Here is a 24497-nt window from a genome sequence, read left to right as displayed (position 1 = left end):
TAGCGCCAACTTATTGCACAGCGCTTTCAGGTAATTATTACTTATTACCCCCCACCAAGCTGGGTACTGATTTTACCGACCTCGGAAGGATGGAAGACTGAGTCAATCTTGAGCCGGCTACCTGACTCATGCGGGGATTGAACTTGCAACCTTCAGCTCCTCTAACAGCACTAGAACTTAGTAACTTGAACTTATAATCATTTGATCACTTGTACAGTAGACTGCAATACTTTTATATTGCAGTATGTTGCACTTTCCCAGGTTAACCTGTTAAAGGTGGTGTTCACTTTACTAGTGATGACCATTCCTCAGGATAGGTTATCAATAGTTGATTCGCAAAGGTCTGCAACTTGGGCCCCCCCCCCCCCCCCCGCCTCCCCTATTCATCAAACCACTGGGATTCTGTGTGTCACGAAAAGGAGACCACTCTGTGCACATTTCAGGGGCCCAGGTTGCTAATGCAGTCACCGTTCCCATTGAACTCACCCGGGCTGCTGCGGTGTGGACAGAGCGGTCAGCTTCCGGCTCCATACACACTGACGGCAGCCTGTCAAGCAGCTGATCATCCCAACTATTCATGACTGTTGCTAAGGATGGGTTATCAGTAGAGATGAGTGAGCATACTCGCTAAGGACAATTGCTCGATCGAGCATTGCCCTTAGCGAGTACCTGCCCGCTCGGGAGCAAAGATTCAGCGGCGGAGGAGAGCGGGGAGGAACGGAGGGGAGATCTCTCTCTCTCCCTGCTGCTCATAGCCGCAACTCACCTGTCACCCGCGCCGGCAGCCGAACCTTTGCTCCCGAGCGGGGAGATACTCGCTAAGGACAATGCTAGCTCGAGCAATTGTCCTTAGCGAGTATGCTCGCTCATCTCTAGTTATCAGTAGTTAAGAAGTGGACAACTCTTTAAGGCCTGTCACTGTATAGGGGATGGCTCAGCTCCTAAACTTGCTCCATACCTCACACCCCTGGGGACCTACAACGGATAGCTACGTCATAAATTGTCAATGGGTTATTTATGTCTATAGCAGGGCAATGGTTTTCATAGAGATAGGGGTAGAAACGAAAAGGAGAATTAATGCAGAACGTTTCCTCCAATCCGACACAACAATCTTTGGTTGCCAATTAGATCCGAATAAATTACTCTATCCTTTACCTTCCCGAAAACTCTTGTCCTGTGGTATCCGCTTCAGTACGTAGGAAGTCGTTGCACATGCTGCTGATGCCTCCTCGGTGATTAAAGACCTTATTAAAGTGTTGCACGTTCCTCAACAACGGTAACTATTCTTTTGTGTAAGGAGAATTAAGGAGAAGCGTCTGCTGCTAACGATTACATTAAGACTATTAAGGAGCGCGGCATTGGCTCATACGTACTGAGCAGTAGTCTTGTTTCACTGGTGCCGCGGTTCTGGCACGGAGATTGGACTTGACTTTGAATTGGATAGTAGACAATGGTTAAACCTTGAGGAAGGACTACCTACTGGAATTTCCATCTTCAAAGGTCAGTAGGGTTGTCTTCTCACTATGGGACCTCTCTTCAGTGGCCATATTGTCCTACTGGAAGTTTCCGTGAACAGTGTTACAGATCTGTCAACAAGGAATGAGGGAATGAAGCAGCACATACAGCAAGTAACTTTGGTCAGAGAGGTACTTGTGAGGGACACACATGCAACATTACTTAATGGGGAAACAAAGGCGGCACAACTACCATGCGGGGGGAACTATAACTATGAAGAACTAAGTGGTCGTTATTTTTTTGTGGGAGCACAAAGAGGGTATTACTATGTAGGGGGAGTTGTAAAAGGCAGAGATGGCAGCAGGATGGGGAGTCTCCAGGTACACCCTGCATTTTAGTGCCCTTGCTCCAGGGCGTGTGGGCTGTATTGTGCAAAGGGACTTGCATACACAAAATATTTCTGCATACATCTCTCTCCTGCCCCCTTAATGTCATTTCCTAAAGTTTGGTAGGTATATTTAAAGCGTACCTACGTTTCAGACAACTTCTGTTCCTCTCGTTGTCTGTGTGTCTCATCAATCCTGTAATGTATTTTCATTCTTTTATTTATTTTTTTTGTTTTACCAGTATAAATCAAGTGTGAAGTGCAGTCCACTGGTTGTTGTTAGGCATTCAGCTTCTCTAGCCATTGGGACATTAAGATGTCATCTTAGCTGTGGGGTGTGTGTCTTCACTGGCTCCTCCCCTGTAGCTCTCCCTGACCTGCATTCTGTGTGTACACCATCTCTGCCTCTCCTACTGCCTTTATCTTTATGATGTAGACATTCTATGTCTTTCCAGTTTTCTGTAGGCAGAGTAGCATAATTCTTATTGCACTGATTTTTATTAGCTGCTTTACTAGCTCTTGTATGTCTGCTTGTTGGCAACATATCTATGTATGTTGTGACCATGCAAACACACAAGACCTACTAAACCAGCTAATAAAGAGCAATCTAACAAGAATTATACTGCTTTGCCTACAGTAAACTGGAGACATATAATGCCTACAACATACCAGGTTAGTGAAATATAACACCAAGCAGAGGCAGAGATTGTATACACACTGACTACAGATCTGAGAGCAGTGTAAGTGCAGGAAAGCTGAGCTTGGGAAGACAGACCCTACTACAGAAGCTGAATGCATAACGACAAGCAGTGGATTTCAATGCGGCTGCACTCGGACCTTGATTTACAGTGGAAAAACAAAAAAGTGTAATCAAAATATACTACAAGACTGATGAGACATGTACAGGTGGTTAAATGATCATAAGGTCCCTGAAAAAGGTAGGTACGCTTTAAAGTAAAATGTCCAGCAGTTTGGGAGCAGGTTTGAGGGAGGGCACCTCTAGTAGTAATCCTTGTACATGGGAAATCCATAATACTTGGGAAATTGTATCCATCTGATAGGCTAAGATTTATCTGCTTGTTTGAACAGAACTCTTCATATACCTCCAGGTGTGCATTCACACGAGCGAGTGCGATATTGCTGCGAGAAACTCGGAACAGATATGGCACTTGCAATCTTGCGACTTCTACTGAGTAGGATGTGTTTTGCAAGAAAAACTCCTCATATCTCTGCAACATGTGAAAATTGCATGTTTCACAAGACAACACAATTGCCACAAAAAAAAAATCGCATTGCAGTCGTACATTGATGCGTTTTTTTTTTGTGGCAATAGAAAATAATGGGAGATTCTGACACGAAATCGCCCAAAAATAGAACCTGCAACGATTTTTCAGTATCTGCTCATCAGTCCGAGAGAAAAGCCGCTCGTGAATAAACGCGTTGAAAGCAATGTGTTCTCTTCACTGACTGATTGTGAATGCACCCCGAGACTCGCATCACTCGTCAGCTTTTGTTTTGTCGTAGTACTGCCATCCGATTCTCCATCTGTGACTCGACGCACCGCAGTATTACGCCGGGAAACAGCGGGTCGCCAAAATCTACAAAGTTACAACTTCTCAATTCCGTGTATCTGTACCCTGAGGGTCCAAACTTGTTTCATAAAAATGAGATTGGCCTCGCCTGCTCAGAGCCTCGAGTGGTTTGTATATCGGTCACGGCAAGACACAAACTGTAATTTAGTTTACACATGTCATACCATGGCCTGTTCTCCTTTTAAAGGTAATGCGTCATCAGAAAATTGCCTATTGTAGAAATTAAGATTTTGTGTTAAATATATATATATATATTTTTTTTTTAAGAATCTTTGGCGTTTTTGTATTTTTTAATGTCACAATTTGTATTAAAAAAAAGCCTCATCTCCTTATCATTAGAGGGGGAATAACGATGGGAGCTGACACCTAATATAACACAGCATCTGCCAGTCACAATAGATGATGGTCACAGCTCACCTCTTCCCCCTCTCTGCAAAGAGCATGCTCACAACACTCATTGAGTCACATGTCATACCATGGCCTGTTCTCCTTTTAAAGGGAATGCGTCGTCAGAAAATTGCCTATTGTAGAAATTAAGATTTTGTCTTAAATATATATATATATATATATATATATATATATTTTTTTTTTTTTAAGAATCTTTGGCGTTTTTGTATTTTTTAATGTCACAATTTGTATAAAAAAAACCCCTCAACTCCTTATCATTAGAGGGGGACTAACGATGGGAGCTGACACCTAATATAACACAGCATCCGCCAGTCACAATAGATGATGGTCACAGCTCACCTCTTCCCCCCTCTCTGCAGAGAGCATGCTCACAACACTCATTGAGTCACCTCCTATCCATTGCATCTTGCTTATGAGCTCTACTGTCAAAATGATAACTGCAGTTCCGGCAAGATGGCCGCCCCCATAGTCCTGTACAGACAATAGTTTGTATTTTGTGATTGTAGATATTTGTACTCTAAGTAGAGAAATGGAAAAAGTTTCACTGTCTGCCTTTAATTTGTAAAATAAATGATACATAAATGTGTTGCTGGAAAACCGATGACTCATCAGCAAGAATTATTACATAGTGCGTTAAAAGGGTTTTCCTGGACTCCAGTATCATTAGGATAGGTCATCAATATCAGATCGGTGGGGTCTGCCAATCTGCTGTTGGAAGAGACTGTGACACTCAGGCCAGTGTCGTCACATTTATTCATCGCATGGCCTGAGTGAAGCTCAGTCCCATTCAAGTGAAGGTGCCATACTAGGCACCGCCACTACAAAATGTACAGTGCTGTGCCTGGTATGCAGCAAAGAGGCCACAGCACTTGCCCAAGTACAGCTGATAGGCAGTGGTTCTTGGCGGCAGACCCTCACCAATCAGACATCGATGACCTATCGTAAGCATACGTCAACAAAATTGGAGTCCCCCCAAAAAACCTTTAACATAATAATTATTTTGCCAGTGAAAACCTTTTTCTTGGGTGTGCAAACAGACAACCCGCAATGAAAACTAGCCAAGGCATTTAGGACAACCCCCTTCTCAGATTGCAGCCACACTAGCATTGAATTCGCAACCATTACTACATGGCCACACAAGTTGTCCAGAGTGGGAGCTGCTCTATGAAGTATCTCTATGCTTTGGTTAAAGGGGTTGGCTGGCTGCCAGATGATTCTTTCAGTATAGCCTCAAATGTGTCAAAATTATAAAAGCAGTACTTGCCCGTTATCTGTCCTGGCGAACCAGTACTGTGGGCCTCCTGGTCTTTGTGGAATGGCTACCACCTGACCACTGCAGCCAATAAGCATCCGTAGTGGTCAGGTGCCATTCTCCTGGCATCACTGAGCAGATGCTGGGAGCCATGATGCTAGGAAAACAGAATTTTTGCTGCGGTCAGGTAATATCTGTTCCTCCAACAAAGACTGGGGCGGAGGATGAGTGAGTACCCTTACATTTTGTTATTTTAACACATTTGATTCTATAACTAAAAAGAAATTGTCTTGTAATATATTTTTATTATTTTATGTTTTTTTGTTTTACCAGTATAAATCAAGTGTGAAGTGCAGCCTCTCTGCAGTCCACTGCTTGTTGTTAGGCATTCTGCTTCTCTAGCAATTGGGCAAACTCTTTAATAGAAGTGTGTAGGGTACATGGGGGCTACAAACTTTTCAGGGGGAATATACTTTTAATGAAGTGAGTCGTCGACGATACATCCTGCCTTTTATATATAATGGATTAATGTTTATGGAATGGAGGTGCACATCAACCCCCTATCTCAATGCCAGAGACACCCGAATGTTTGTTAAGTGGAGTTGTGCTCTCCCTTGATATTTGATCTACTCCTGTACATTATTTCCAATAATTAATGACATGATGTCCCAGAATTCTTGAAATAAGGCAGACCTAATGAGCGAGCTCTTAATATAGTATAGATTTCCCGGTGATACTTAATATCTGCTGGCTGACAACGTACCCTACTACAATGACTACCAAGTAAGCAAGCTGGATGACTATCCTTTTGAACTCCATTGCAAATGACAAAAGATGCTAATTAGCTCCAACCGCATCCCATGTCAGAGCTGCGCTTTCTGCTCCATTAGTTGCTCTCAGATCCTATTGTGCCATCCAGATGTTCAAAGCTTCTGTACCCATTTAGAGACTGGCGCCATACGCCACAAGTGCCTCTCAAGTGGCTTTGTAAACTTGAAAGAGAGGCTGTGGTGGCCACGGTGTGTGCCGCCGGTGCTCTAATGGCCCCAGCCCTCTCATGTTCTGAAAGGGTCTGGCTTAAGGGACATTTTGTTGTAAGTTAAAATTCATTCTCTTGTTAATTGGTGGAGCTGGGCTTGTTTGCCTTCCTCTGTAATAGCAATAATTTCACCAAAAATGGTCTGTAGCTAAACAGGTTGTAAGAATTGCAGTAATCCAGGTTAAAGAAATTACATACAAGTCATTGACTCCTAAACTTTGGAGGCCAAATTCAATTTTTAGTTACAAAAGTTATGTTGCATATATAATGAATGTTATAATAAATAAGACTTTACTGTACTATAAATTAAATATATACTTCCAGAGTCACATCGCCACTGCAGTACACTGACCACATCCACATCTAGAGCCACTCCCCTCTCGCAGTACACTAATGACCCCACTACAATAATCCCCCCCCACGGTGCACTTATTACATTCAGACTCTAAACACCTCCTACATTAATCATGTCAGACCCAACAACCCCACCCAGTACAGTAATGGCATCCCCCCCACAGTATAATAAAGTCCAGAACCACATCCCACCCCCACAGTTCAGTAGTCATGTCCAGAGTGGCATCCCCCCACAATATAATAATTATATCCAGTGTGGACTCCCCTTCACAGTATAATAATCACAGCCATGCGCTTCACAGTATAATAATCATGTTGGGAGCTACAGCCCCCCCTCAGTACAGTAATCACTTTTAAAGCCACATTCCCTCCCCCACATTATAATAATGGCCCGCATAGTACAATAATCCCATCCAGAGCTGACCACTCCCATGCTGTACAATAATCCCATCCAGAGCTGACCACTGCCATGCTGTACAATAATCCCATCCAGAGCTGACCACTCTCATGCTGTACAATAATCCCATCCAGAGCTGACCACTCTCATGCTGTACAATAATCCCATCCAGAGCTGACCACTCCCATGCTGTACAATAATCCCATCCAGAGCTGACCACTCCCATGCTGTACAATAATCCCATCCAGAGCTGACCACTCCCATGCTGTACAATGAACCCATCCAGAGCTGACCACTCCCATGCTGTACAATGAACCCATCCAGAGCTGACCACTCCCATGCTGTACAATGAACCCATCCAGAGCTGACCACTCCCATGCTGTACAATGAACCCATCCAGAGCTGACCACTCCCATGCTGTACAATGAACCCATCCAGAGCTGACCACTCCCATGCTGTACAGTAATCCCATCCAGAGCTGACCACTCCCATGCTGTACAGTAATCCCATCCAGAGCTGACCACTCCCATGCAGTACAGTAATCCCATCCAGAGCTGACCACTCCCATGCTGTACAGTAATCCCATCCAGAGCTGACCACTCCCATGCAGTACAGTAATCCCATCCAGAGCTGACCACTCCCATGCAGTACAGTAATCCCATCCAGAGCTGACCACTCCCATGCAGTACAGTAATCCCATCCAGAGCTGACCACTCCCATGCAGTACAGTAATCCCATCCAGAGCTGACCACTCCCATGCTGTACAGTAATCCCATCCAGAGCTGACCACTCCCATGCAGTACAGTAATCCCATCCAGAGCTGACCACTCCCATGCAGTACAGTAATCCCATCCAGAGCTGACCACTCCCATGCAGTACAGTAATCCCATCCAGAGCTGACCACTCCCATGCAGTACAGTAATCCCATCCAGAGCTGACCACTCCCATGCTGTACAGTAATCCCATCCAGAGTTTACCACTCCCATGCAGTACAATAATCCCATCCAGAGCTGACCACTCCTATGCTGTACAGTAATCCCATCCAGAGCTGACCACTCCCATGCTGTACAGTAATCACATCCAGAGCTGACCACTCCCATGCTGTACAGTAAGCCCATCATATTTATGGGCAAAGCCACATCCCTCAGACCACCACAGTACATAATCGCATCTAGAGCGATACCCCCCCCCCCCCACAGTACAGTAATCACGTCCAGAGTCAACTCTGCCCTTGCAATATAAAAATCACATCTAAACCCGTGTCCCCCATATTATAATTATGTGCAGAACAGTAGTCGCATCCAGGGTGGTGACTTCTCCCCTAAAATAAACACATTTTAGAGCCATGTCCCTCTCGCAATATAATAATCAGACCCTAGGCCAAATGCCCCTTCACAGTATAATAATTGTGTCCAGAGCCGTTTCTCTCATAGTATCATAATGTTTTCAAGAGCTGCTACCCTCCACAATACTAGAATTATGTCTAGAGCCACGTCCTCCCTACAATATAGTAATGATGTTCAGAGCCGTGTCCAACCCCCCAGTGAAGAATAATCGCCCCCCCCCCTCCCTGCAATGTAATGGAAAACCATGAAAAATAAGGTGTGTGCAAAAATGTGCTCTTTTTGTGACTACTTTCTAGCACTCCCTTTTTGAACATGTCCAGTAGACTTTACATGGGTTCTTACTTTTGAAATATTTTCTATTCCTTGTGTAGAACATCTAGTTTATACAGCTTCTTAGGTTATATTGCATGCGCAGAAAGCAGAGGTATTGGGAGTTGTTGAATGCCGCATAATAGGGACTTGTGGTCACCAGTCCTTCTACTGGTTGTAGGTTGTCTGCATAGACCTCAGCCTTCATGCCATTGATAGGGGTTTTCCTCAATTACACAGGTCACTATCCATTACCTCCCCCATATGTACTCCTAGTCTGAGATATTACCAATCATGTGCAAACCATCCTTAATTGTAAGATGGAGGACGCGGCGCATTGCTAATGACATTTTTTCCTCCCCTGGTTTTCAGAGATATTCCTATGCCGTTGGTAAGCTCTGGAGTGGAACATGGTAACCTACGAGAGTTGGCGTTAGCCCGGATGAAAGATCTCGGCACAGAGGTACGATATTAATTCTGTCTTAAGACTATTTTGTGATGGAAAAATACAAGTATCAGGTGTGAGGCCAGATACATTTTGATACCTTCTAAAGAAACAAAGTAGAGACTTGAAGTCTTCAGGTCTTACAGTAGAGACCAATATTGTAACAACCGGACTGTCGCGAGAATAATAGATATAAGGTACGTATCACACACAAAAAAAATAGGGGCTCTCCTATAGATAACAGGGGCTGATGGTGATGGTAACTGGATGATGAGGATGAAAATGACAATGGAGATTTGTTTGGAACAGAAATCACAGAGAAATCCCATCCCTAACACTTGCTCCTCCTACACCTTTGCTGAATCTTATCCTGCTACTGACGCTAACACCAGACACTACTATTCCACGGTTGCACTTAGTTATCCCTACTGGCAACCCTGTCTGAAATACTGTTCCTGAGAATTAGAAGGAAGTAGGACTGAAGAAACCAATCATATTAATGAAAGGAGCTTCAAGTGAGATAAATATGCAAAAATAGAATAAATTGGGAAGGGGAAAATTACTTTTGAACAAGATGTATTTCCTAACTGATCTGTTTGTCCTCCATAGTGTCGTGATGTCAGGACAAGAGAAGTGGGAATCCAAGAAATTCATCATAAAGTCCGGCCCTATCAGGTGTGTCCTCTCCTCATGGTGGTCGTGTTAGAAGCATTTGTAAAATTGCCAGCTCAGAACTTATGGTACGAAGTACATCTGCAGCCACAAACTGAGAAGCTGCACTGATAAAGTGGTCATCACGGTTCTACTTGCCCTTTATGGTACATGCTTATCGAGAGAACAGTTGGCATTGATGGGCAGTATGGGGGCTACTGTTACTTTTGGTCTTGTGTTAACAATACTGTCCACAAACACCCCCTAACGTCTTTGGATAGACTTTGCACTTTGGAAACACAACTTGGTCGTCTTTCATCACTGCTATCTAGATGCATCTCATCCTGGGCGCCTAAGAATTGCAGTTGGAGCACTTTTTAAAGCTTCCTTTTTTTACTTGCCTTGGACTGCAACCCATAAGAAGCCTGCTCAGCTGTTGAATGGGTTGTCTCCCATACACATCGGAGACACATTGCTAGGAAATACCACCAATGCCCAATTGTCAGAAGTTCTACTTATGTCACCCCATTGCTTGTCTGCTACTGCCTTTTTGACTATAATGAGCAGTCTATGTAGTCGCCAACATAAAGCCGAGCTGAGGTGAACACCTCTTTCCTGTTATATTAATCTTGCCACGTGACAATTGCTATTTTACATTTGTTACCCCCCAAAAAAACACAAAAAGCAATCAAAAACTTTCATTTACCTCAAAATGGGACCAATGGAAACTACAGCTCGCCTCTTTAAAAAAAAAAAAAAATCCTGTTTGTTTTATTCATCCTTCCAATAAAAGTAATACATTTTAAAGAATCTGTTTTATGTACTCTGAAGTGCTGCAGTTAGCGGTACCAAAAAGCAGTATGGTTATATCAATGACAACATTTTTGGAACGTCGTGATGTAAAATTGCCTGGTCACGAAGGTGTTAAACTTTTTTTTTTTTTTTATTTATTAATTTACTTCTGACCAAATTTTAGGAAAATTTTTGAAAAAACTTTCTTCCGCTATTGATTTCTCCAGGAATGTATTTCTGCAATCACACGTTGATGGCTCACGGCTGGTGATTGTACCGTATGACATCTCTGTGGACAGGACTCCGGCACATGGGACCCCCAATCCCTCGCAATCCAGTGCAGCAAGCAATACAATTACCAATGATATTTTCTTTCTATCTCCATCACACACGGGGAGCAGAAGACATTCACTACGGCAGCTAATATCACAGCTCCTCCGGGAAGCGCCGCAGCTGTCAGAAAGTGAGCGAGCGAAACCCGTCTCCCCGCAGCTCGTTCGTAAATGTTTTCTTAACATTTGAGAAATTTAAATGACATTGTTGCTATATTTCTATCCCATGGCGTCTTATTCCGAGTATTAGAAACCGCTGCCAAATCTTGTTCTACTGGGAGTTTTACCCTTAACCCCTTAGTGACTGGTACCAGTTTGAGCTGCATGTGACTTTTTGATTTCTTTGCATTGTGCTTTTTGAGAAGGTGAACAAAAGAAAAAAGTATATGTATGGCGCTCACCGTGTGCGATTAGTAACAAGTTATTTTCACTCTTTGGGTTGTTACAAAGGCAGTAATGCCGATTACGTGCTGGTTTGATATGAAACTTGAGGGTAGCCGATAAAAACATCCTCTAATCGCCATGATGCTGTGAAGCGGCCCTGTATTCCTCTTCAGTGGTGCCTTCAATTTTGGGTAATTTTTCTCCTTCAATTTATTTTTCTTTTGTTTCAGGTGGAACTAATTCGCAGGGATTACGTGGCCAACGGAGGATGGGAGACATTCTTGTCATACGAGGATCCAGAGCAAGATATTCTGATCGGATTGCTGCGTCTGCGGAAGTGTTCCCCAGAATCCTTCAGACCTGAGTTAAAAGGAGGTGTGTCCATAGTGAGAGAACTTCACGTGTATGGGAGTGTCGTCCCGGTCAGCAGTCGTGACCCATCCAAGTTTCAGCATCAGGTAATAATGTAAGATATGAGAAGCCATATAGGCTGCTATCATCTACAAGTGAAAAAGGCTGTTCCCTATGTACAAGAATATAACTACTATAATACTGCCCCCTATGTACAAGAATATAACTACTATAATACTGCCCCCTATGTACAAGAATATAACTACTATATACTGCCCCTATGTACAAGAATATAACTACTATAATACTGCCCCCTATGTACAAGAATATAACTACTATAATACTGCCCCCTATGTACAAGAATATAACTACTATAATACTGCCCCCTATGTACAAGAATATAACTATTATAATACTGCCCCCTATGTACAAGAACACAACTACTATAATACTGCCCCTATGTACAAGAATATAACTACTATAATACTGCCCCTATGTACAAGAATATAACTACTATAATACTGCCTGCTATGTACAAGAATATAACTACTATAATACTGCCCCCTATGTACAAGAACACAACTACTATAATACTGCCCCTATGTACAAGAATATAACTACTATAATACTGCCTGCTATGTACAAGAATATAACTACTATAATACTGCCTGCTATGTACAAGAATATAACTACTATAATACTGCCCCCTATGTACAAGAACACAACTACTATAATACTGCCCCTATGTACAAGAATATAACTACTATAATACTGCCCCTATGTACAAGAATATAACTACTATAAAACTGCCCCCTGTGTACAAGAATATAACTGCTATAATACTGCCTGCTATGTACAAGAATATAACTATTATAATACTGCCCCCTATGTACAAGAACACAACTACTATAATACTGCCCCTATGTACAAGAATATAACTACTATAATACTACCCCCTATGTACAAGAATATAACTATTATAATACTGCCCCCTATGTACAAGAATATAACTACTATAATATTGCCTCCTATGTACAAGAATATAACTACTATAATACTGCCCCCTATGTACAAGAATATAACTACTATAATACTGCCTGCTATGTACAAGAATATAACTACTATAATACTGCCCTCTATGTACAAGAATATAACTACTATAATACTGCCTCCTATGTACAAGAATATAACTACTATAATACTGCCCCCTATGTACAAGAATATAACTACTATAATACTGCCCCCTATGTACAAGAATATAACTACTATAATACTGCCCCCTATGTACAAGAATATAACTACTATAATACTGCCCCCTATGTACAAGAATATAACTACTATAATACTGCCCCCTATGTACAAGAATATAACTACTATAATACTGCCCCCTATGTACAAGAATATAACTACTATAATACTGCCCCCTATGTACAAGAATATAACTACTATAATACTGCCTCCTATATATAAGAATATAACTACTATAATACTGCCCCATATGTACAAGAATATAACTACTATAATACTGCCCCTATGTACAAGAATATAACTACTATAATACTGCCTGCTATGTACAAGAATATAACTATTATAATACTGCCCCCTATGTACAAGAACACTACTATAATACTGCCCCCTATGTACAAGAATATAACTACTATAATACTGCCTGCTATGTACAAGAATATAACTACTATAATACTGCCTCCTATGTACAAGAACACAACTACTATAATACTGCCCCTATGTACAAGAATATAACTACTATAATACTACCCCCTATGTACAAGAATATAACTATTATAATACTGCCTGCTATGTACAAGAATATAACTACTATAATATTGCCTCCTATGTACAAGAATATAACTACTATAAAACTGCCCCCTATGTACAAGAATATAACTACTATAATATTGCCTGCTATGTACAAGAAGATAACTACTATAATAATGCCCTCTATGTACAAGAATATAACTACTATAATACTGTCCCCTATGTACAAGAATATAACTACTATAATACTGCCCCCTATGTACAAGAACACTACTATAATACTGCCCCCTATGTACAAGAATATAACTACTATAATACTGCCTGCTATGTACAAGAATATAACTACTATAATACTGCCTCCTATGTACAAGAACACAACTACTATAATACTGCCCCTATGTACAAGAATATAACTACTATAATACTACCCCCTATGTACAAGAATATAACTATTATAATACTGCCTGCTATGTACAAGAATATAACTACTATAATATTGCCTCCTATGTACAAGAATATAACTACTATAAAACTGCCCCCTATGTACAAGAATATAACTACTATAATATTGCCTGCTATGTACAAGAAGATAACTACTATAATAATGCCCTCTATGTACAAGAATATAACTACTATAATACTGTCCCCTATGTACAAGAATATAACTACTATAATACTGCCCCCTATGTACAAGAATATAACTACTATAATACTGCCCCATATGTACAAGAATATAACTACTATAATACTGCCCCTATGTGCAAGAATATAACTACTATAATACTGCCCCTATGTACAAGAATATAACTACTATAATACTGCCTGCTATGTACAAGAATATAACTATTATAATACTGCCTCCTATGTACAAGAACACAACTACTATAATACTGCCCCTATGTACAAGAATATAACTACTATAATACTACCCCCTATGTACAAGAATATAACTATTATAATACTGCCTGCTATGTACAAGAATATAACTACTATAATACTACATCCTACGTACAAGAATATAACTACTATAATACTGCCTCCAATGTACAAGAATATAACTACTATAAAACTGCCCCCTATGTACAAGAATATAACTACTATAATACTGCCTGCTATGTACAAGAAGATAACTACTATAATACTGCCCTCTATGTACAAGAATATAACTACTATAATACTGCCTCCTATGTACAAGAATATAACTACTATAATACTGCCTCCTATGTACAAGAATATAACTACTATAATACTGCCCCCTATGTACAAGAATATAACTACTATAATACTGCCCCCTATGTACAAGAATATAACTACTATAATACTGCCCCCTATGTACAAGAATATAACTACTATAATACTGCCCCCTATGTACAAGAATATAACTACTATAATACTACCCCTTATGTACAAGAATATAACTACTATAATACTGCTCCTATGTACAAAAATATAACTACTATAATACTGCCCCCTATGTACAAGAATATAACTACTATAATACTGCCCCCTATGTACAAAAATATAACTACTATAATAGTGCCCCCTATGTACAAGAATATAACTACTATAATACTGCCTCCTATGTACAAAAATATAACTACTATAATACTGCCCCCTATGTACAAGAATATAACTACTATAATACTGCCCCCTATGTACAAAAATATAACTACTATAATACTGCCCCCTATGTACAAGAATATAACTACTATAATAGTGCCCCCTATGTAGAAGAATATCACTATTGTATCACCACCCCTATGGCAGTCTCTGCTTATTACAATGTGTCTCTTATGTCTCTGTGTACAGGGTTTTGGGATGTTGTTGATGGAGGAGGCAGAGCGTATAGCAAGAGACGAGCATGGATCCTGTAAAATAGCCGTCATTTCTGGTGAGTGTCTGGTGATTGGTCATCATCACACAATGATCTCCTCTTCGCTGTATGTTACACACAGATATGGGGATTGGTGCCTTCAGTAGCTCCGAGTGTAAAGAGACTGTCATCTGTTTTAACCCTATAAGCTTATGGGCTGACAGTAGGTGACCCTTGGAGTCCGGAGATGTAAGTGCTATTCTTACCTCCCTCGTCACTGCCCCGCTGTGAGCGCTGAATGCCGCCGCTGGATGCATTGAGAATCGCGGGTAAGTAGTCCGGACATTAAAAAAGTAGAACAGGCGGACTACTTAGGCTGGGTTTACACGGGCCGGAAATTTTGTGGAATGACCGCATGGAAATACCACAAGATTTCTGTGCCAGAAATGCATTCGGCGCGGGATTTGAAGCGGCTTCACCGCCTGCAATCCGTTGCGGGCTTCTCTGCCCATAGAGAGGAGAGAGGCTGCAGCGGAGACAGCGATTAAATTGACATACCGCGGCTCTGAATTTCGTGCGGCATATCAGTTTCAGCGTTGCTTGGCCGCAACGGCTTCTCCGCAGAGTGTGGGCGAGAGTCTGCACAGAAATTCTGCATCAATTACACCCCGTGTGAACACAGCCTTAGAGTGCCGCTCAGTTCATTGATCGGCAGCTTGCAGCGCTCAGACCTGGGGGGAAGGACAGGGGAGGTAAGCATAACACTTCCATCCTCAGACTCAGTGGGTCACGTACTTTCAGCCCATATGCCTAGCTCATAGGGCTTAAAGTAGGTGTCTGGCCCCCCTATAAGGAATCTTCCTAAACTGGCTACAGTTTGTCAGAGTGACTGGTGAATAAACACTTGGTGATACAAGGGCGGGCTATAATGACTGTTCCCATCATAATGCAGACAAGTAACCATATCGTATGGGGCGGTCCTACACCTGTCATTCATGTTGGGGTATGATCTCTTCTGCTCCCAGGATTGGCTGCAGATAACAAGTATATCGCATGTAGTTTGCATCCTATATACCTTTATTACACTATACATTCATCTGTTAAGCGTCACCTCTATTCACTTGCATTCTCTGACCTGTGACTCACGGCGAACGCTATTCCTGCCCGCCATCCATTCTCTTCACCGCTCTCGATGTTCTCTGATAATGTGTTTTTAATTCAGACACAAATATTTAATTAATACAGAATAAATCACCGCGTAATCTTCTGCTGTGAATGTGCAAACTGTTCGTCCCCGAACTCCCACACTGTCTGAAAAGGCTTTTAACGTACTTTCATGAGAAGCCCACGCATGGCAAGCATCAGACGTGTCCACTAGACTAACACTAACTAGAGCTGTACCGGCTGTCGGCGGTCATCCTCCAGCGGACCGGGACGTGTGTACAGCATTATCTGATATTCTTCTTCTTTGCCCTCCATTGTCTGATCTTCCACCCCCCTGCCCGCTGTGCTGTCTGCTCCTCTGCCCGCTGTGCTGTCTGCTCCTCTGCCCGCTGTGCTGTCTGCTCCTCTGCCCCTCTGCCCGCTGTGCTGTCTGCTCCTCTGCCTTTTAGTGACTGATCCTTTGCCCTCCTTTAACAGAGGAACTGTCCCATGAAACAACTAACGACCACTTGTCTGGTATGTATGTGTGTGAGTGCTTCTTATGCTCCGCCCATGCTTATGTCATCGCTCAGCCCCCTGGTGATGCCATTGAAGGTCCTACAACATATATAAAACAGAGTCTGACTGACAGAAGAACAACAGAGTTAGGGCTCTTGGAAGGGGAGGACAAAAATAACAAAATGAGAATACAACTAAGCCATTTTTATCTCAGAAGACAACAACCTACCAGCAGAGAGCCAGTGGGCTAAAGGACCTGTGGTGATGTCACTGCTGTGGGAGGAGCCAAGCTGTGTGTGTGATGTGTGGGGTGTAGTAGAGCTGTGTGTGCGCATGTACCATGTAGCAGAGCTGTGTGGCGCATTGCACCAGTAGTAACACTGGTACTATAATTTCCTACACAACTCCGCAGTCCTGACAGGACACACTGATCTACCACCACCACAGAGATCCCGTGGGCTAAAGGACCTGTGCTGATGTCACTGCTGTAGGAGGAGCCCAGCGAGGCTTGTCTTTTGTGGTAATCATGCTACTGTGAGTGTGCTGTGCCACCGGAAACACTGCTACTATAATGTCCTAATTACTAGTTTATTTTTATATACGGTTGAGTGAGATAGAATGTATGTATCCATAGATATTGTCTTCCAGCTTTCCGTATACATCTGATATTTCATCAGAGATATGACACTAACCCCCTCACTTTAAAGGGAAGTAAGCTACTGATCAGTGGGGGTCTGACCACTAGGACCCCCACCAATCTTGGGATCAGGAAAGTGAGGGCAGCAATGGTTGTACATGGGCACAGGCACTGCCGCTTCAATCTTTTCCATTGGCCCCATTGAATTGAATAGAGCAGCAATGAGCATTTGCCACTGCCCTCACTTTAAGACACGCTGTATCCCCGTTCTTGGGACCCCAACAGTCGGACTCCACAGATCTGGAAGTTATTCTCAATCCTGTGGATTTGAGATAACTTTCTATCTTGGAACAATCCCCTTTAGGTGTTATTTCCCTGCAGGTCCGGCACTACTAGGCAGCAGGCCCAGAGCAGCTCACGGCTCGGTGAAGTCCCTTGCTCTGAATGTACCGATCTGCCCCCAGAAGTAGCTTTATCTTTGATGTTCAGGTGGCAGGATACACGGAGAGTCAATATAATGATGTCAGGTCAGTCAGTTGTCAGACGGCTGTAGCGCTGGGAGACTTATTGTCTTCTCTTCATTTACATAGAAGTCACCATTGAAGTAACATTAAACATCTCTCCGCTCCCCGATCACCTGACCTTCTGATGGCAAACACTATCCGTAATTGTATCTTCAGCCCACTGCTATTTGTAAAATATGCTAGGGGAATACACTGAGAATACTGGGAACGTATTGTACATCCGAAGCTGGGGGTACGTCTACAGTAAGAAAGAGGTTATAGGGGGCACTACACAGCCAGACTGTTATAGGGGGCGCTGTAGATTAGATAGCAGACTACTGTTATAGGAGCGATCCGGACTACTGTTATAGGAGCGATCCGGACTACTGTTATAGGAGCGATCCGGACTACTGTTATAGGAGCGATCCGGACTACTGTTATAGGAGCGATCCGGACTACTGTTATAGGAGCGATCCGGACTACTGTTATAGGACTGATCCGGACTACTGTTATAGGAGCGATCGGGGCTACTGTTATAGGAGCGATCGGGGCTACTGTTATAGGAGCGATCGGGGCTACTGTTATAGGAGCGATCGGGGCTACTGTTATAGGAGCGATACGGACTACTGTTATAGGAGCGATACGGACTACTGTTATAGGAGCGATACGGGCTACTGTTATAGGAGCGATCGGGGCTACTGTTATAGGAGCGATCGGGGCTACTGTTATAGGAGCGATCGGGGCTACTGTTATAGGAGCGATCGGGGCTACTGTTATAGGAGCGATCGGGGCTACTGTTATAGGAGCGATCGGGGCTTTCTGTTAGACGAGCGATCGGGGCTTTCTTCTGTTAGACGAGCGATCGGGGCTTTCTTCTGTTAGACGAGCGATCGGGGCTTTCTTCTGTTAGACGAGCGATCGGGGCTTTCTTCTGTTAGACGAGCGATCGGGGCTTTCTTCTGTTAGACGAGCGATCGGGGCTTTCTTCTGTTAGACGAGCGATCGGGGCTTTCTTCTGTTAGACGAGCGATCGGGGCTTTCTTCTGTTAGACGAGCGATCGGGGCTTTCTTCTGTTAGACGAGCGATCGGGGCTTTCTTCTGTTAGACGAGCGATCGGGGCTTTCTTCTGTTAGACGAGCGATCGGGGCTTTCTTCTGTTAGACGAGCGATCGGGGCTTTCTTCTGTTAGACGAGCGATCGGGGCTTTCTTCTGTTAGACGAGCGATCGGGGCTTTCTTCTGTTAGACGAGCGATCGGGGCTTTCTGTTAGATTTCCTGATGCCCTGATATACATTTAACTAGCTGATATATCTGGCTTCACCCGAGTAAATTTGGTTCAGGTGTTTACCTTCTGTTTGCATGTAAAATTTTATGAAGTCGTGGTTATTTCAGAGGAACCGAGGAATAAAATATATACACACAGGGGAGCATTGCGACCCCTTTACTTTTCCTATTTTGGACCTAAAGAATGGTTTTGTCAAAGTTCATGTTTGTACGACACCGTGAAGTAACATTTCATAGTTGTGCCAGTACTTTTGCACTTCGCATTGAATAATCAACTTGTGACCCCTTTACTTTTCCTATTTAGAACCTAAAGAATGCTCCTGCCAAATTTCATGTTTGTACGACACCAGGCAGTTAGAGAATTAGATTTAGTACATGACATAGGGGCGCCAATACTTTTGCACTGAGCATTGAATTTTCGAGTTTGACCCCTTTAGTTTTCCTATTTAGGAGCTAAAAAAATGCTCCTGCCAAATCTCATGTTTGTACAACATCGGGAAGTTAGAGAATTAGTAGCCAATCAGTCAGTGAGGGCTTTCACACGTATATAGATAGATATAGGCAGGAGGATTTAGTCTCGCTTGTCCACCTGAACAATTGTCCTTGCTGCACTGTCTCCACTGACGTGGGCCGTTTTTAAAGTAGGATTTAATTGCTTTGAACTTTGTCACCAGCTTTTATGTAATTGTGTATTGTTAGAGAGGGACAAACACATTCTTCCAAGGTGGAAAATAAAGCAAAGAAGAGGGAAGAACAATGTGATGTAATTTAACATAATAATAATCCTTTATACCATCACATCACGGAAGCGCTGAAGAAACTTTCTTAACACAGATGGTATTGTTGAAGCTCAAGGTGTAATTATACACCGAGGTAGCAATGCTATCTTTAGTTTTCTGCTCGGACTGAGAAATACATCAGCAATTTATTTTTTTAAAACTTAAAAAAAAAAAAATATTTAAACAATGCATTGACATGTAAATGGCTAAGAGAAGACGGTAAATGTAAAATAGCCCATGAAGCCCTTTCTACAGGGATCAGCACCGTTCACGCTTTCTTCTTCGTTAAGTTGGGTTTGTGAAAAAATACAATGTTCCCTATTAGCAGTCCAAATCCCAGTGTGATTGAAAAGGGCTGGGCAGATGCCACTTTAGGCAGGGGTACTGTGCGGCTGTACCGTAACAGAAAAGTGGCAAGAAGAAGGTACTGCTGGCCGGGTACGCTGGTCAACTAAAGGTCATATGACTGAGCTTCTGGCACAACTTGTTGGTGTTGGTCACTCGAAAGAGAATATAGATGTTGGTTATTCTAAAATGATACTTTGTTTCCAACCAGCAGGTATTGTGTTTTGAGGTATGCTGACCTCTCCATCAGACAGCTGCATATACCTTTGTTGGCAGAAGTATTGGGACACACATCGAAGGTGATGGAATTTTCAATATGGTTTGGGGCCGTCTTTGGCCTCAGTGACTGCCATAACCCTTCTAGGCTGCTTTCCAGCAAATTCCCTTAGCTGTGTGGAGGGATTTTCCTCCATTCCTCCAGAAGAGCTTCAGTGATGTGGGGGGATGATGGGTGTACACGGATATAGCGATCTAGTTTGACACAAAGATGTTTGATGGGATTAAGATCCAGACTTTGGGACGGCCAATGAAGTTTGCAGATGTTCTGCTACTTAAACAAAGCCTCAACCCTGCGTGCCGTATGACATGGTGCTCGGTCACATTGGTAGAGACACAGAGCTGTACCAAGGTATTGCCGAAGGATAGGTAATACACATTATCAAGAATGTCTCTGTACACATTGGTGTTTAAGGTGGACTTCACTCTAACCAATGGCCGTAGTCCTTCCCAGCAGACACCCCCCACCTCCCCATAGTATAACCTCCTTCACTGTTGGACAATGCAGTCACATAAACTGCTCTTCAGGCAACTGCCACAACCAAGTGCGGCCATCCGATCGGAATGGAGCCGGGTGCAAAAGGTAATGTATAGGTGCAAAGTAAAGTTTTTTTGTTTTTTTTTATTGTTGCTTTCTTTGCACCTGTACATTAGTTTTCACACCCCGCTCCATTGTCGTACTACACTATGTTCTATGAACACTAGAATGTAACCAGCTGTTCGATAAAGAGGTCTGCATGCCTTGAAACATGCTACCTGCTGGTTGGAAATAAAGGATCACTTTAGAGTAACCATCGTCTCTATTCTGCTTCAAGCCTCTAACACCAATAGGTTGCACCAGAGCCTACATCATGTTACACCTCCCTTACCACCGATAGGATCTGTTGACAGATCAGTGCTTTTACATCAGTCATTGAATTATCATAAAGGCAATGCCCGTGTGACTGAGCTCTTGATGGGTCCACATGTAGCTGATTTGTCTTGGTAACTTTCCTGGTAATTTGTGTCCTCTAGAGCAGGGGTCCCCAACTCCAGTCCTCAGGGACCACCAACAGGTCATGTTTTCAGGATATCCTATGGTAAGAACACCTGTGGTAATGTCTGAGGCATTCACAATAATTACATCACCGGTGCAATACTGGGGAAATCCAGAAAACATGACCTGTTGGCGGTCCCGGAGGACTGAAGTTGGGGAACACTGCTCTAGTGAGTCTCCCCCCACTGGCTTATCTCTAAGGGAGTCGAAGGATTGCATTCAATAGATTTCGATATACCAAGTCATGAAAACATTCACTTACCTAGTCCCGCTCCTGCTGTTGGACTCACCTCCTGGCTGATCAGTCAGTGAAGTTTGAAGGAAGTGATACCAATTGAATTGCTCAGCATGTGTAAGATCAGACAGGCCCACGAGAAGGTCTGGTGCGCCCATGCTCGGATATCACAATGGGCCCAGTAGAAGACAACCCAATCGGAGGTAGTTTGGAGCAATCACTAGGATCTGTTTCCTATCAGATAATTCAGAAATAACCTATTGAACCTGTATCCTGGGTATACAATTATATCAAAGATTACAATGCAAAGTGGACGTCACATGTTCTGCATAGATGAAAGGTGGCTCTTACAAATAAGCCCTACGCTAGGTTTAGGGATCCCCAGTCCAAAACTGAGCACTTCGCTGCCACTAGAATTATATATCGCCCTACGTTTTCATCTGAGTTAGTTTGTGTCCTCTTCCATCTGGATCCTGTTTCTAGACACGATACAATATTTGTTTCCCAAAACCAAATATATGGTTTCTGCATCGAAGTACCTTTTATGCTTTGACATAACATGATTGGACTGTCTGCTGATAACAGCGTGAACAAGCGACTCCTGCCATGACTGCTCTATGGCCAACTCCAATCGTGGGTCAGTAGTTGCCTACTTTTTTTTTGTCAGTGGTTGATACGTTTTGAGTTTAGTTGACTTTGGAGGTTCTTATGAAAAAATATTCTCCAGGAATTATTGATGTATGCTTCATGGTTGTCATCGGTGTCTAGACAAAGGCTGAAGACCGCGCACCACTGATCTTATACATTTAAATCTCAAGATGTCAAATAACATTTTTTTTCTCTCTCTATTGACTGGCATGTCTCAAGCAGAAGATATAGCCAATTTAAGGGTCTGTAGCTCTTCCACGACCGCCACTAGACGTTATAGACAGCTTGGGAAAAAATGGTTTTACAAATAGAATCTTGTAAGATTCTTTTATAAAAGCTGAAGTCAGCTGTGCGAAGTCTTCCTGAGAGCATCAACTTTTTTATGGGTTTCCTAACATCCTGGATCAGTTTCAGTGTGAATCCACATTAGATGGGAAGATCCAACAATCTGAGTGATTCCAACGAGGCCGGGTCATCGGTGCTAGACTAGCTGGGGCCGGGATGTCCCTGGCAACAACGTGGGTTTTTCTCGTTCATTGTTGTGGAAATTCTACAGAGAATGGCGTGATTGAGGAAGAACATCCAACGAAAGCGGATCCTGTGAGCAGAAACTCTCTTCGCTGAAATGGGTCAGAGGAGAACGTCAGGAAGTGTTGTAAGAAACAGGTAGAGCACAGTCAAGAGTAGCTGAATACCACATTGGTGCTCTGACTAGGGTGTCCAAATGAACAAATTGCTGTTCCTTAGCATGGATGGGTTATAACAGCAAGCGACCAGTTTGAGTACCTCCATCTACTTTGTGGCAACTACAAGAAGCTTCCTTTCCACATGGGCCGATAACCCTGCAAAATGATTTCCGCTCCCAGTGGAATCTACTGTATGCCATGATGAATTGCTGTGGTTTTTAAGGGCAATGCTAGGTGGGGGGTCTCTTTAAAAAGTGGCCATTCAATGTTTATTAGTTCACCTCATACATCCTATATAAAGGAGGACCTGATTAGAATTGTTGGTCAGGTGTCCATGGCCAAGGAAGTTCGGCTGAATCAAAAAGTTTCTTGAATGTTCGATCGATGATGACTCTTTAGTATAAGTGTGAAATCTTGCTTAGACGTTAACCAGTAATTTCTGTATGTACACAACAGTAGGATGTAAGCAGAGACACTCCTGAGCCGTTTACATCGGAATAGGTCATTTCACACCTAATAGTTTAGAAAGCCAATCGTTAACTCGAAATCCAGAGGACTCTGAGAAGGATGAAGCCATAAATGGCAATATTGAGGACTCCACGTCAGACGCTGCTGTGGCATGAGGGATGAGGCGTCTTCTACTCCGGGTCTCATTAGTGTCGTGTGGCTTTTCCCAGCAGCTGTGACATACATTCCCCTTTTTGCAGGCTGAGCACAGTTCACCTCCGGCTGTATACACAGTATCGCTGCTAACGTTATCAACTGAAATCGTCAACATCGTATGACCCAATTACGCATGGACCTCCGAGTTCTTGTTCAGTAGATTCCACATCTGATGAAGAATCCGAGCTTTTCACTTGGCCTTTTGTTTCTTAGCTTTTGGTTATTTAAATGCAATCTCTCCTGGCATAAAGTCATGGAAATGTAAAGATGATATTTGCAAAAATATCTTTATGATCCTAACAGAATACTATGGTAAGTATTACGGGGACTGCAAGGTTACCGATCCCTTTGTGACCGCCGATCCGCCTTTTGACGGCCTGTATCGGCGGGCTATGTATGAAGAGAGATCGCGCGGTGATCTCCCTCCATACACAGTGGGCGTCGGCTGTTTCTTACAACTGACACCCGGCGGCAAGCAACAGTTCCATTCAGCCGCGCAACTGATCAGAACTGTTAACCCTTTAAATGCCGCGGTCAGTTCTGAAAGCGGCATTTAAATCCCCCGAACGATGTTCGGGAGTCCCGTACGGCCCCTGCGATGAGATCGCAGGGAGTCTTGTGGGTGTTATGGAGGATATCAAAATGGATTATGACACCTCAT

General features: G+C 42.9%; 1 protein-coding gene across 1 annotated transcript in view; it reads left to right on the top strand.

Moving 5' to 3' along the window:
- Positions 1-24497, top strand: part of ELP3 (elongator acetyltransferase complex subunit 3) — a 108241-nt gene that overhangs the window by 83056 nt on the left and 688 nt on the right. The window contains exons 11-14 of the mRNA XM_066594867.1: positions 8910-9000; positions 9592-9657; positions 11372-11599; positions 15078-15159. Of these exons, the coding sequence (XP_066450964.1) occupies positions 8910-9000; positions 9592-9657; positions 11372-11599; positions 15078-15159 (467 nt within the window). The remainder of the gene's footprint in view (positions 1-8909; positions 9001-9591; positions 9658-11371; positions 11600-15077; positions 15160-24497) is intronic.

Source organism: Eleutherodactylus coqui, chromosome 1, assembly GCF_035609145.1.
Source record: "Eleutherodactylus coqui strain aEleCoq1 chromosome 1, aEleCoq1.hap1, whole genome shotgun sequence".
NCBI classification, from domain to species: Eukaryota; Metazoa; Chordata; class Amphibia; order Anura; family Eleutherodactylidae; genus Eleutherodactylus; species Eleutherodactylus coqui.
Note: the sequence above shows the minus strand (reverse complement) of the source record. Positions and strands in the feature narration are given on the sequence as shown.